The 14933-nt window shown below is 43.4% G+C and overlaps 1 protein-coding gene and 1 long non-coding RNA gene across 2 annotated transcripts in view; one reads left to right on the plus strand and one right to left on the minus strand.

Annotated features, from left to right (window-relative positions):
- Positions 1-13486, plus strand: part of LY86 (lymphocyte antigen 86) — a 27019-nt gene extending 13533 nt beyond the window's left edge. The window contains exons 2-5 of the mRNA XM_030041932.2: positions 1144-1230; positions 2653-2781; positions 9795-9847; positions 12754-13486. Coding sequence (XP_029897792.1) covers positions 1144-1230; positions 2653-2781; positions 9795-9847; positions 12754-12858 — 374 coding nt within the window. The 3' untranslated portion in view covers positions 12859-13486. The remainder of the gene's footprint in view (positions 1-1143; positions 1231-2652; positions 2782-9794; positions 9848-12753) is intronic.
- The window catches only part of LOC115353021, a 58570-nt gene that overhangs the window by 30127 nt on the left and 13510 nt on the right, over positions 1-14933 (minus strand). The gene's annotated exons all lie outside the window — the stretch shown is intronic.

Raw genomic sequence — 14933 nt, forward strand, 5'->3', positions numbered from 1 at the left:
TTCAGCGAAAAGATTACCTCAAGCAACAATAACTTCGAAACAGAATTCAATTCCCAGGTCTATATTTTGTTACCAGCAGCTCTATGTAAACCAGGGAGCCTATGGCTGCTCCTGCACATGCTGCAGTTCCTCCTCTGGTTTCCACAGAGAAGGAACTTGGATGCACAGGCTGGCTGGAAAGCCACCATGAGGGACAAACCTGTGCCTGAAGCAAGCCTTGAGGTTCAAGACAATATGCTTCCAAACTGGCCAAATCTTTCACCTCCAGCCACAGCGCTGGAAAACTCTTGCACACGCTGTTGGTTGTGGCAGCTGAGCTGCCAGTTGTTGCTTGCTGGCTGTCACCAGAGTGACACATTGGCAAGCCTGCAGGCATGGCATGGAATCTCGTGGAGGGTAGCAAGGAAGAAGGTGGAAGTGGGGGGAAAGCAATTATGTTCGTACAAGAGTTTTGGAGCTTGATGCAGAGAAAGGGGTACTGTAGGAACTGGTAAGAGCCACGTTTGTGTCAGTCATCAGCTGTAGGGCTCCCTTTGACCCCAACTCTGCTGAAGTCTCCCAGAAAGGCAAAAATGTAGACTATTTCCTGGGTTAGAAATATCATATGATGGTGGACCCAGCATGAAACACTGCAGGATCTCAGTTACACAATTTTATTTTCATTTCTGGACTTTTCATCCCACTTCAGGATTTGGTTTCCCCATCAGCCTCGCCAAGTCATCTTGTGATACAAATGAATTAAAAAAACCGTCATCATAACCAATCGCTCAACAGTGCTGAGGAAGGAAGGGCGATGCAAAGAACCTGGAAAGAGCAGCTGCGCCAAGACTTCACTGTTGAATGAGTATTGACTACCTACCACTGTGGGGAGCTTGCTTTCCCTGAACCTGGCTCATTTTCCCACACAGTAGGTTTTAGCCACATATAGGCTATCATCTGAATGTGCTTCAGACCGAAGTGGCAGGAAGGACAGAAGCAGCTATTAAACACAGGGTATGGGAGCTTTAAGCACATCTTGGAGAATATTTAAGGAATATGTAACCTGTTTTTTATAACGCTTCTGTATTTTATTGTTTTCTTCTATACAGTCAGTATCTTGTTAAAAATACTACTTGTTACCCACTGCTTTCTGTCTCCAAACAGATCCCCAGCAAGATTTTGCTTTCAGCATTGACCACTGTTCTGATATCACAACCCACACCTTTAACGTTAGAGCTGCAATTGTCCTAAGTAAGTGAATTGCCATTTTCTCATGCCATAAATGGGTAATTCACATGTGAGTGCTGGTATTAAGAATAAGCAAGGGTGACAACCTCCTATAAAATATGAATGGGCTCCATTTCTGAGAAATTTCAAAACCTGTGTGGGGCTACAGAAATGTCAGTTCTGTTATCAGCTCAGCCTCAGACTACATATGTCACCCTAAGCAGGTCACATCACCCCTCATTTGTACATATGGACAGTATAGGTGGAGGCTACTCTAGAGAGCTTGTCTTCACAACTAAGTCTTCTAGGGAGAGACTCTTGTTGAATGAGACAGCTACAGCACCCACACTCCTGCGTCGGCACCAGCAGCGCTTGCCAAATTGCCAAGGCTGACCCTTGCAGGTAGGAGGCTGAAGGGACTCCCACCGACCAAGGTGAGGGCATCTCTCTGCCCATCCTGGGCATGTGGAGAAGCATGCTGGGGAAGTGCTAGCCTGAGGCAACAGTCATGTCATCAGCTGCACTAGCTGAAATTAGACCTCTTCAGCACTTGAGTGATCAGCAATAAAAGGTCAAAAGCAGAACTGCATTTGAGCTAACGGGCTGGGTGCAGAATTTAATATTAGCCATAGCTTGCTTTGTTTTCCTTGCACAGGAAAGCCACCTTCTCACAAACCTGTTGGCCCCAAGCTCACCTAGAACCTCTACTACCAGAGCATAAATACAAGAGCCCTGCTGTATGCTCCTGGTACTGAAAATGTTTGTGTGCCAAATGTCTTTTAGCACTTGGGAATGCTTCCTTGTATGCAAAAGGTCTCCCTCCTGTGAGGCATGCTGCCCTTTTGCCTGGGGAGCATCAGTTTTCAGATGGCTGCAAAGTTAAACAAGCCCACAAAAATCACATTACAGGCATTTGCAAATACTTTCCCAACAACTCAGAGTATGGGACCTCCCTCTAAATCCAGTAGCCTCACTGGCTGTATCTATATTAGCAAGCCAGGCACAAGCAGGCAACCTCCCAGCACTGCCAAGCTGCTATGCTGGTCCCTGGTACAGGTTTGCCTCAGGGCAGCTACTGTTTTCTCAGGCAGCAGGTACGGGCCACAGGCTGCTCCCAGGGGCCTATTGGATACGGTCCCTCCGCTAGGGACAGTAGAAAGGAACGTTTAGCTGTATGGACACAAGAGTTACTCTGCCAGTTGACCTCAGAGTCAGAGACTAGTCATGGGCATAGTTTATTTAACAATAAAGATACATGCTATTATGTCCCCCATTATGTACCCTTAAGGGACAGACACCTGTTCCTAAAGCATGGATTCCTATGTATCAAGAGTTCAGTGAAAACATTCAGTGGCTTAAACAGAGGGGGGGGATTTTTTAAAAATAAGGTAATAACTGTGTTTACCCTTGCACTTTCTCTGAGCTCTCCTTCTGCTTTGTGTGTAGGACACAGCATCAAGGAGCTGTACGTCAAGGTTGACCTGATCGTAAACGGGAAGACCATCTTTACCTACTCAGATACGCTTTGCGAGCCGGGTGTTTCTAAGCTTATTTTCTGTGGAAAGAAGAAAGGAGGTAATTTAGGTAGCACTCTAAGTGTTTGATGGCTACTGAATACTCCAAGCAGAACACACCCGCTGTGCTGTTGAACGCACCAATACATCGTAACGTTCTGTTTACTTCAACAGCATGTTAATGGATGGCAGAAACACAGTAGGACAGACATTTTAATTTCAGAGCCTGCTTTTTCCCCTAACCTGTTCACTTGCTTTTCTTTTAATCACAGAATATTGCACACACATGGGATTTCAAGCCCATAAAAAACTAACTGTGGTAATGTGACCCCATCCAACAGCAGAGAGGTTCATAAGCTCTATTTATAGCCACATGGTTGTCACATGAGCAAGTATGACAAAAATAAGGGCCAGTTCTGTAAAAGAAATGGCTGAGCAAACAAACAAGCCATTCTGAACATGCTCTTCACTACTAAACAAGTAAAATTTCCTGTCCTTAAAGGCAGTTCTTAACTCACTTTAAGAGGAATTATGCTTGAATAAGGATATTTGGACCAAAATACTATTTGATACTATCTATGGTTTGCATCTTGTTCCTGCTCAACACATGCCTTTGCAGCAGTCAGATGATTTCAGTTCATGCCAGTCAAACTGCCAACTGGTGCAGACTTGCACTAGTTGGTTTACAGTGGCATCAGCTGCCTCCAAAAAGCAGGCAGCTTTGGTCCCAGGTGAGCCTGGGCACCTCAAAGTCCCTTCTGCCACAAGCCAGACCAGATAGTGCAAAGCTAGCCATGGCATTTCTGGAAGAGCTACAGTCATGCCTCTGGACAGCAATATCCACTTACCTTAAACAGTTATTTTGAAGTCCCTCTTATACCATGATCATCTCTTTAGGCTGATTTTAAAATAAACAGGTAGAGCTGCAGGGAAGTTTCAGAGTTGTTAGAGCACCAGTTAGTTTCAGAAGCTCTGCCTTACTGCCATTCACATGCACCTCCAGCCTGATAACGTTGCAATAATTAATGTGCAAGGGCTATCAGTCTAAAGACCATGCACAGTACTACTGCTAAGACAGCCCCTGGAAAATTACTAAAGACATTTCACACAGCATAGAAATACCACAAAGAATAATAGAGAAATGCTGCATGAGCAACCAATTGTGTAAATCCTGTAAGCCAGAGAGACCAAAAAAATTGAATTCAGAGGTTTCTTCAATTGTGTATTGAATTACAAGGGGCAGGGGGAGCACACCCATATACCTACTGAAAAGCTATCTTATTCTGATAAAGTACTAAACATCCTTTAGAGAATACACTAAGGAGAAGCAGAGTCAGTCCTGAGCTGAGCACAAACTGCTATTCACACATTAAGCCACAAAGCCAAAACCTCCTAGGGTTTCCAAGTCCCTTAATCTTAAACTGACAGGTAATTTTTTCTACTAATTGAAGTACATTATGATATAAAACCATAGTTGGTTAAATAATACTATATACCTTCATTTAGAAGCATCCCTAAAGTTAGTGCAAGGACCTCTGCCACACTTTTTAATACACACTCTCTTGTTCAGTAGCTGTTTTTATTTAGTAATTAAGTCACAGTGGGAAAGAAGTGAACTTTCTCAGACTAAGGTTCAAACTGAAAACGTGGTATTTCTTAATTAGTTGACATTTGATTCTAACCTGTGTTTTAGGACACAGAATTGAGCTGAAGACCAATTTGAGATAATTCAGCACAGCCATAATTTACCATATTAGCACAGCTGTAAATCTGACCTAATACCTATGCAGAAAGGACAACATTGTGAATGGCCAAGTATGCAGCCTAGCAAAGGTACAGAGGAGCAGACAGCCCTTTCAACTGCAGCTTCTCATGCAGAGCTCCTTTTCCCTGTTGTACAGGCAACATTTCCAACATCTGGCCAGACCTGACCTCAGCTTAAATACAGTTCCACACAGAATTTGCTTGCCTTCCACAGGAGGCCAAAAATTGCATGTTACTCCCTCTCCCAAAATGAGGGAGAGTGTAGTTCTGCTACAGGCTTTGTTGGTCCACTCACTTGTGTGGACGAGCACGTAGAAGTTACAAAGAAAAGAGACTTATAAGAGCTGGATGTGGCAGTGTCCTGGTTGTTTTATTTCTCTGCTCTCCTATAAAGTTACAGTTTTGCCATGACTGGAAATAGTTTAGGAGACTCAATATAGCTGGAGGTTTCATGTTCATCATAATCATAAGTATTTACTATTTAGGTTAAGCAAAGGTCACATCTGACACTGCTCACTGGGATTCCTAAATAGGATTCCAAGATCTTTTTCTTTGAGCTATATGCCCGTTGTGAAGTTGTTAGCTCAAATGTTGCAAGGAAATGAGCCATTGTCCATTTAAGAACAATAACAACAAAACTGCTCAATTCTTTGTAGCATAACATGAACTCAGCTCTTCCTCTTTTTTAGTGGAAAGTGCTGGTTATTCCCCATTTCCTCCAAAGCAAAGTTACATAAGATTTAACGATTTCCCAATGCAATCACTAAAATCAGAGAAAAAGACCTACCAGGGTAATATTTAGCAGTGTGCCAACCACAACTTGCAGGCTTAAACAAAGCTTCCTGACAAAAGATAGTTGCATCCTCTGCAAATCTGCAAGTTTTCTTTCAGGCCCAACTGATAAAGGAACCATCGGAGCACTTGCATGATTCCTTGTGCACACTCCCAAACGATAGAGAAACCCCCCCTTGCTTCAGACCTCCATTCTTTACATTATTGCCTCTTTAGGTAGGTGTTACAGTGAGGAAGTTTCTAAAATAATATTTGTGAATAAAAGTAGAGAACATAACATGAATTACAGAACTGGGTATCACATTGAGATTTATGTACATGTTTTTGAGAGAGCAGCTACACCACAAAGCTAGGTCTTTAGGCTGATATACAATGCCATCTTGCTTAGCATCTTCATCTCACTTTTCCTCCCCAGTAAAGAGAGTGGATGTTTCTCACCCAGCTATGTATTTATATAGGTTTTTCTCTCAACTATACATCTATAGCTGGCAGTTATTCAGATCACTCCTGCATCCCTAAAACTGACAGAAGTGGTGTGTCAGTTGCATGGGTGCAAGATCGTGTCCTAGAAGAACTCCAACATGGAGCATTTAAGTTCTAAAAAGATTTAAAACATAGAAAAAGGAAGAGGTGGGTGCAGATGTACAGGGCCTTTATATAGTACAAGAGTGAGAATGTATAAAGATTTTCAGTGCAAGGAAGATTTGAGAAAGAGGAGTGAGAATTTCATTATAGGTGTTTTGTCAGAAACGAGGCATCTTCACGATAAATGATAACTAGTAACTTGAAGTAATCCTCAGGAAGTTCTTACACATTTGAAAGCTCTGCTTCAGACTGGAAGCTACTGGAGGCCTACTCACTGGCAAGGAAAAGGACTACGTTACTTTTGGTAGAAACAACAGTGAAAAGCTGCTACAAAAAACACAATAATATCACCTTGAATCAGTGGTACATTAGAAATGTCTTCCAGGATTCTCTACAGAAATCACCTTCAGTTAAGCCTTCGAGAAAAAGGGCTGAAAACAAAAGGTGGACTGAAAACACATCACTGATGACAGCATGCTTGACAGATACCATAACTTACCGACAGACCAATAAAGACATAGGGAAATTTAACTGGAAAAATGCACTTGTGATGTATGCTGTTCCCAATGTTTATACATTTTCTTGCAACTACATCTGGGCTTGCTCTAAAAAGACCACAGAATTCTTTCAATGAGCTAGGCTCAGTGTTTGTGACAGTTACACTTACTGCAGCAGATGTGTTCATCCTCTTTCAATGGAGAAATGTAAAAATGTATGAATATATGGAGAAAAATTTATATGAAGGATGCTGTGATAAACTACAGTCCTTAAAGCCTGTGAGGATGTTTACACTTCTGGAATTATAACAGAAATCCTCATGTGAGAGGAACATTGAATGGGCTTTGAAAAGCCTGATCCAGCCAGCATAGGCACTGAGTGGTCCAAAGTGAATATGAATTATAAAGTTCAGCAGTTCTATGGATCCATACTATTTCCTGGCAGGTCTCAACTAGCTGAAAATGAAAGCTGCCCTTGCTTTCTTATCAGGACATACTTCAAAGCATAGTCCTTTCCCCCAAAATCACTGAAGCAAGGAAGGTCACAAGAGTTTTCTAGAGACCTGGTTACACAACCACAGAATGGTTGAGGTTGGAAAGAACCTCTGAAGGTCATTTAGTCCAACTCCCATCTACTCAAGCAGGACCACCTAAAGCCAGTTGCCCAAGACCATGTCCAGGCAGGCTTTTTTAATATATCCAAGGATGGAGACTCCACAGCCTCCCTGGGCAACATCTGCCAGTGCTCAGTCACCCTCACAGTACAGTGGTGTTTCCTGATGTTCAGACAGAACCTCCTGTGTTTCAGTTTGTGCCCATTGCCTCTGGTCCTGTCGCTGGGCACCACTGGAAAGAGCCTGGCTCTATCCTCTTTACACCCTTCCCTTCAGGTATTTGTACATATTGACACATTCTTCCCTCATCTTTCTGTTCTCTAGGCTGAACAGTCCCAGCTCCCTCAGCCTCTCCTCATTGGAGACATGTTCCAGTCAATCATATCAGTGGCCCTTCGCTGGACTCTCTCCAGTAGCTCCGTATGATTAATACCTGTGAAACACTGCAAGACCCCAGGTTAGAAAGAGCTAAGAAAGGGCAATGCTGAAGCACAAAGCAGTAAACGCGGACCTCAAACCTGACACACAGCACCTAGCTCCACAGTTGGAGGCTCCCTAAAAGATAGTACAGCCCATGAGAGTGACTCCATTGATTACCAAGCAAAGGCATAGCTACCCCACATCACAGCAATCATGGAAAACTTCTCAGAGAGGGCTGAGGCAGAGCCCCAAGACTGCATTCATCTAGCTCTGATGTAATCATTACTTTGCCACAGCAAAGTGGGGAATAGCTTCTACCTACACTGAAGGAGAAATTAGCATTGCCATCATTTCAGAAGCAAATTTATGGCCTGATGACTCCTACTTCATTTTAAAATATAGTTTTTGCAGAGCTTGAATGCTGTATCTGTGTGTTTAGATTCTGGATGGCTTTCTGACAGCCTAGGTGAGACCCTAACAAGCCACATGATCCAAGAGGAGCTTCCATGTCCCTGTGGAGAAGAACTTTGCGGAAGCATGATTGTTCACAGACCAGTTTCCTCTCCATTCTGTTGCCATGCAAGGTTTGATAGGCTCAGAGTTGACTGAGGGAGAGACAAACAAGGCTCTCTACTGAACAGAGAGATACAAACCATACGCCATGCCATTGCACGGTCCACACCACCCTGAGGGGGCAGCTCACAATATGGCTTAGCATACATCAACACACATACAAGCTCAAGTCCCAAGGGAGTCACTCACCACCCAAGTCATGCAGTCTGCAGTGCCTTTAACTCCCATTTAGACTCTAGTGAAGTTGTGAACTGAGAAGTGGGCTGTACTGTATTTTTAAAATTCTTGAGTCACCGCTTTCTGCAGCGGAGATGTGTCAGACTCCAGAGCTCTTGCTGCGTGCACAGAAGCAAGCAGCAATGGTGACTGCTCTTTGAAAAGGAAGACTTCTTGGTGTCCAGGTGAAGTAGCCAGGGATGCAGAAGGGAAGGAGTACAGCATGAGTGCTGCAGCATAGTGGATCGGTTTGAGACTGACATGCCAAAACATACTTATTCCATTTTCTTTTTTGGTATTAGGTTTTTCAGGGCAACACTGACAAGTTCTGCATCTTCACCTCCCAGGATCATCAGGGCATTATATTTAACAAATTCCTCATTAATGCAAAGTGTAGAACATTGGTGATGTCTCAGGTTTCTCCTATTCTTTTCCTAGTTTCTTATAGTCATGATTCTTTCATCTAAGTTTGTTATGAGGCATTAACTAACATTTCATAGAATGTGTGGGGGAAGACCTTCTGTGGACTCTTTTCCAAGCCAGATACCTACTGCATGGTGGGATGGACCATACAAAATAAATGTTACAAACCTTTTGTCCAACCTTTCACAAGAAACAGTTTAAACCAGAACAGTGAGACTGGACCAAAACAACTCTCTAGAAGTGACAAGCGTCAAGATGCCAGCACATACTCACACATGTGATGAAACACTTACTCCTCTGTCACTGTCAAAGTAAAGACTACTTCACAACACCTACAAAAGAGAATCCTTAAACAGTTCTTAGACTTTTCCACGACTTGTGGAGGGCAAGTTGTGCAAGAAATTCTGAAATATTGAAACATCTACAAATTTTATTTTCAGTCAAGTCTGCACAGTTTGGCCCAGTAAGCTATGAAAAAGTAGGAGGAACTGCAGAACAGCTTGCTAATTCTGTCCATTAATGCCAAAGTTGCCCTTTCTTCAACAGCAAAGAGCAAGCATGCCTCGCAATTAGGGAGATGAGGATTGGAAGGTGGAACTCCCAGGCTCTATTCCAGTCACCAGCATAACTTGTGATGGCTTTAGTATATCATGTAACTTCTCAGTGAACACTCCCTCAGCAGTGAGATAGACATACTCTTATTACTTTAAGGTCATATTCAGCAAGCAGTCAGAAGTCCACACCTACAGAAACACTCAGCTCAGACTGGTTTTTCTTAAGAGTTACCAAGACAGTATAGTTCAACTATTACAGCTGCGGGCGTTTAATAGATCATGCTAAAGGACTTGTGCCTGGCAATCCCCCTCCCATTTCCTTTCCCAATTTGGAGGATGCATGCTGACATAGGAACACCCACCCAGCTGTGCAAAGCCATGCCCCCCTCCTCCACTCAGACAGGGGCTGCAGGTCCTCCATGAGCACAGGCTCAGCCCTGCTTTCCCCATAAGGCAGTACACATCCTGACATTTCTCTCAGGAGGGCTGTTGCAAGACTGTGTATAGAGCACTTCACAGTTCCATAACACTTGTCACTGGAGCATTTTGAAGTGCTGTTATAAAAAAGCATCTACAATCAGCTGCTTGTTTCCTTCATGTGCTGCCTAACCACCCATCACCATTTTTGCTTTTCAGAACACCTCTACTATGAGGGACCAGTCACACTGGGAATCAAAGAAATCCCACAGGTAAGTTGGTCACAGCTGTGCTCCCAAGCAATAGGGCTTTCTGGATGAGGTATGGCCAGAGGACTACCAGCAATCACAACAGCATATTCCAAGCTCCCCCAGCTGGCACACTGGATCTGATAGTGTTTACATGACTAATCCTTCTCAATATGAAATTAAGTGGCTTTGCTTAAAGCATTAGAAAGCCACCATTATTCAGAGACAGACAGGTTTTCTTAGGATAGCAGATCCCCTCTACCAGCACTAAGTCATGCAGCCAGACAGGTCTTTACTAGGCTCCCCCTCTGTTACTCTTAAAATAGCAACAAAAGAAGCAGCTCCAGGGGACTCCAGAGAGACCAAGGCTGCAATTCAACTCACTCCTTCGCGGGCTGAACAATTTGGAGAAGCTCATTCATCCTCACTGGCTATAAAGACAATTTAGATAGCTATTGCAATTGTATGTGTTCCACTGTACATATATGGTATTAGATACAGAGACAGAGGTCTTCTAGGTTGCAACCAAAAGTACAAGTTATTGGGCCAAGAACACTTTCTCTGGACTTACGGAGCCTGAAAATAATTTCTTAGAAAGGTGAGAAAACAGGCAGTACTGTAGGCACTGCTCTGACTTTCCTGGTCATCCATTACAGATGCTTTTTACAAGCAGCGTTCTCCACACTCCTTCCAGAAGGTCAACCAAATCACACTGCAAAGCAAGATAGGTCTCAAATGCTGAATACACCACAGGGTCCTTTAACTGGGCACAACATGAAGCTATATTTGACAAGTAAATAACAAAGGATTTTTAGCCACATACACGAAGAGACTGGATTGAAGGGGAGAATGCAAGATCTGGATCAAGGCATCTGTTTGAGAATGCGGTGAAGAAAGATCACACTCACCACTGCAAAAGCACACAGTTCAGGTGGTCAAACACTCCTTAGATTTACTTACACAGAGAAACACAGCATGAGCTCTCAGTTCTTCAGCAGCAGACATAAAACCTTTGTCAGAGCCGCAAAGATGAAGTCTGGAGCCTGCTCAGCACTGGGTTGGCCCAGGTGCAGGAAAAGACGACAGGACCAGAACAGGGATACAGAACAATGACATGAGTCCCAGAGAGCCAAGCTTGCCAAGACCTGCAAAGGTGATAACAAGGATAGCTGGCTCCTGGGAGGATCGAGCCTCCATAACAGCTACCATCTCATATGTCTCAGTCTTCCCTTGGTGACAGCAACAACCACAACCTTCATTTTCCAAGGCTTTCACGTGGGGAACTGGGCCCCCTTATGCAGGCTGTTATCCCATCCTTACCAGCCTGCTTCCCTAAAGGCTACACCTAGAGTTGCTGTGTCAAGCAACGCCTTTTGATTTCTCACACCGGGGTGCCCAAGCTCCTATCAGCATCCTGCTCTAGGGGTAGCTTTACTAACATAGTGAGGACACTTACGTAGTAAAGCTCTAGACAAACTGAGGAATAGGTCTTTAGACCGAGAGGAAGCCCTGGAAACATTCACACAGACCAGTAAAACTCTAGCTCAGGGCAAGTTAGCTGAATTTGGAGCCAGAAATTCTAAGACTGTTCACAATCCTTTTTTAATAACAATTCTTACCCATGAGCAAAAAAACTATTCTGGAGGAAGAAAAAAATCTAATCACTAATGAGCAATGGAAATGAGTTATTATAAACTCCCTCCCATGAATGAAATTATAAGCTTTTGGAGAATTAACATGCTTGTGAGAAAGAGAGTAGGAAGCTTTTTTTTCTTAATCAATCAGGCAAATAACACCATCCTTCTATGCCAGCAATAAGGAATTATTCCATGCAGCAATTGTCTTCTGCTCTTTACAAAGAACAGCCTCATCTGAGCAGCCCAAAGGATGTTTGCACAGTCTGTGCAACAATTATAAGGCTGCAGTCTCATGAGCATGTTGCCATTGGGCCTGTCTAAATTTGGATGTTACACTTAACTTGAACCTCTGTGAGGACACAGGCCAGTTATTGCTTTAGAAATCCCATGGTAAAAGGCAAATGCCAAGAAACCTGACTCATTCTAGCTGTGCCTCCTTCTACTCCACAACCAGGAGAGTTCTGAGCAAGGCAAGAGCTTTCTATGGTTCAAAGCCAGGAGGCCACTGCTGCCAAGCTCTCCTACCCCAAGTTTTGCTCCCCTCCACACTCCAGAAAATACAGAAAGAAATACTGCAGTGCCAGCAATCTAGTTCACCTCTTCCTCCAAATCTGTTAAATGAGTCTTGTCACCTCCCCTGCCCAGTGCTTCTCCTTCTCCAAGTGTCTGGAGAGAGCAGTTTTGACCAATACAGAAAAAGCCATGGCTTCTTTAAGGTTGAGATTTTTTGCACTGCAATGATACAAGTCCTCCCCAAAGCCAGAATTATTAGTTTTAACTACACAATCTGAAATTAAACTACCTCTTGTTTTATTATATAGGAATTCATCACAAATTCAGTCATTTATACACATCCCCCAAGATGCTCTCTTATAAAAATTCATATCGATAACAGTGTACAACAACAAGATCCAAGGAAGAGAAGTGCCAGACAACTAAGCACCTCATCCTCTTCCAGTTACTAAACAGCACAGGCCATATTGTGCTTGCTCATAAGAAACATGAGAAGTTACACAGATTTGAAAGGAATTTTTATGCATCAAAACATTTTGTTCCCCTTGCACTGTTTAGATTTTGAACTTTTGCTGTCAGCATTGATATCCCTGATGAGAGTAGTTTGGCAGAAAATATGGGCAAGTCCTTGACCAGTTCTGAAACATTTGGACAGGAAAGGTTTTGGAGGAACTTGATGGGAAAAGTGTTATTCTGTTTCTAGGAAGAGGACTCCCTCATAGAAACAGCAGCAGTTATATACTACTGATGGGCTAATCTCTTTGTGTTTGTCTCGTACAGGGAGATTACACTGTTTCAGCAAAGCTGACTAATGAAGATCACGTCACTGTCGCTTGTGCCGATTTTACTGTGAAAAATTATTTAGATTATAATTATTATCAATAAACCAGTTTCATGAAAGCTACAGACTACCAGAGCTATTCAAGCCAAGTGAGCTGCTTGCGTGCTACAATGATTCTGAAGGAAGTAATCCCCACATGGTAGTTCTGATGCTATTCCTCTTTATAATTCACTTTTCAAGAAGTCACTAGACCCTCTAGTGGTAATTTTATCTCTAAATACACACTGTAGCCCACTTTTTGCTTCTAATATGTACAGCTGCAAGTAGAAAGTGTCCGACACAAACATTCTCATCTTAGGATGAAAATAGCATGAGGCAGAACAGGCAAGAGCCTAAACATTTTTCTGTAGTAAGTTATGGAGGTATCCATTTCTAACACAGGCTAAAGATGACTTTCACATGTATCACATACTATGCAGTTACAGCACTCAACATTTTCAACCTTCCCTGGGGCCTGTCTGGAGCCTCCACTAATATAGATTGTTATAACCACAGAACAAAGATCAAATAGGATGAACATGCCTTTTTTCCAGTGATCCATGTCCTGTCACTGGATTCATATCACTTGAGTCTTCCTGGAATTTTTGTTCTTTAATGTCTTTTAAGTGATATGTGAATCATTCTGTAGCTAAGCTATATGCTCTTCTTGCTTCTCAATAAATTCATAATAAATTCATAATGAAAGAATAATTTTTTCTCATTTTTCCTCATGATTCTAGGATCTATCCAAAGCTTAAAGGGGCGGGGGGGGGGGAACACTGAGGGAAACAAGTTAAATGAGCACTTTTTTTTTTATATATATATATATAAAATATCAGTCATGTTGACCTACATTTTATGTTAGCAGAGGCCAAACTATTCCTTACTTTGAGCATGAAGCCACAGGAGAAGTAAACACAAACTACATTCCCAGGTGCAGCACATCCCCAAACCCTCTCATTCCAGGAGCCTTTGCAGCTGGCATAGCTGATAGGTAGGTAGATAACCAAGCATAGGGCTGCACATGGGATTAGGATCTTGGGTTGGAGAGTGCAGAGACCTGTTTGGGAGACTCAAAGTGTAGGGGAAGGACCAGGAGTAGGGTTGAGTTCCGATGTGGAAAGGTATGGGCAGGAATCAGAGCCACAGGAGGGTCCTGGAGCTGAGCACAGGCTTATAAAGGATGGTAGCGAGCATTGGGCTGCATGCCTCATCTTTGAGAGGTTCAGCACGTACAGCTAGGGCAGCTCTGGCTCACAGCTGGCCACACAGGAGCTTTGACACATGGCCTCCATCCTACACACCCACATGCTGCAGCTCAAATTCCTGAGCAGCAACAGCATCCCTGCTGCACAGATGAACAATGCCACAGAGCAGCCAACTGCTAGCGGCAAGGGATAGTCCCTTGCCTCCCTCCCATGCAGTGAAATTCTCACCTGCCATCCCAGCAAAGGTGAGCAAGTCTTTGAGGCCTGACTCGCATTAGAGAGGCTTACCACTGCTGAACATGAACCAGCAAGTGCCACAAAATGGGATAGAGCATGTTTAACATGCTGCGGTTTCAGCCCATTTCTATTACGCCCCGATTTGGAAAAAAGAAAAAAGGCCAGGGGGGTGGTTCACAGCTTTGGCCATCACTCCCCAGATCAGGGTTCAACTCTAAAGTGCTGATGCTGTTTTGGAAGCCATTCATCCAAGTCACCACCACTGCTGTGTTTAGGACTTCATAACTAATACAAGAGTATCACAACACAGACACAAGCTCTTTTTTTTTTCTCCTCATGTCAGTAGCTCTTTAGATTCACGTCTCCCCACGATTCCCATAAGATATCAGAAGACCCATACCTTGAGGAGAAGTTAACAAAACTGCATTCAGCAGCACTCACACAAGAGTCCACTTGCTGAGCTACGTTCCACCGCAACCACACAACAAAAGCATGACTAAAACCCAAATTCCTGACACCAAGCTTCTTGGCCTGTTATCTGATTAAAGACTCACCAGACGAAAAACAAAACCAGGGCTAGTTTAAGCACTTCTACTTGAAATCGATCCCATAATAGCCAAGATGCTCTTAGCCAAATTCACCAGTCTCCCGTACCCTGGGGCAGCCCAGGAGGGGCCCCCAGGCCCATCGCAGCA

This window comes from Aquila chrysaetos, chromosome 18, assembly GCF_900496995.4.
Source record: "Aquila chrysaetos chrysaetos chromosome 18, bAquChr1.4, whole genome shotgun sequence".
In the NCBI taxonomy this organism is placed as follows: Eukaryota; Metazoa; Chordata; class Aves; order Accipitriformes; family Accipitridae; genus Aquila; species Aquila chrysaetos.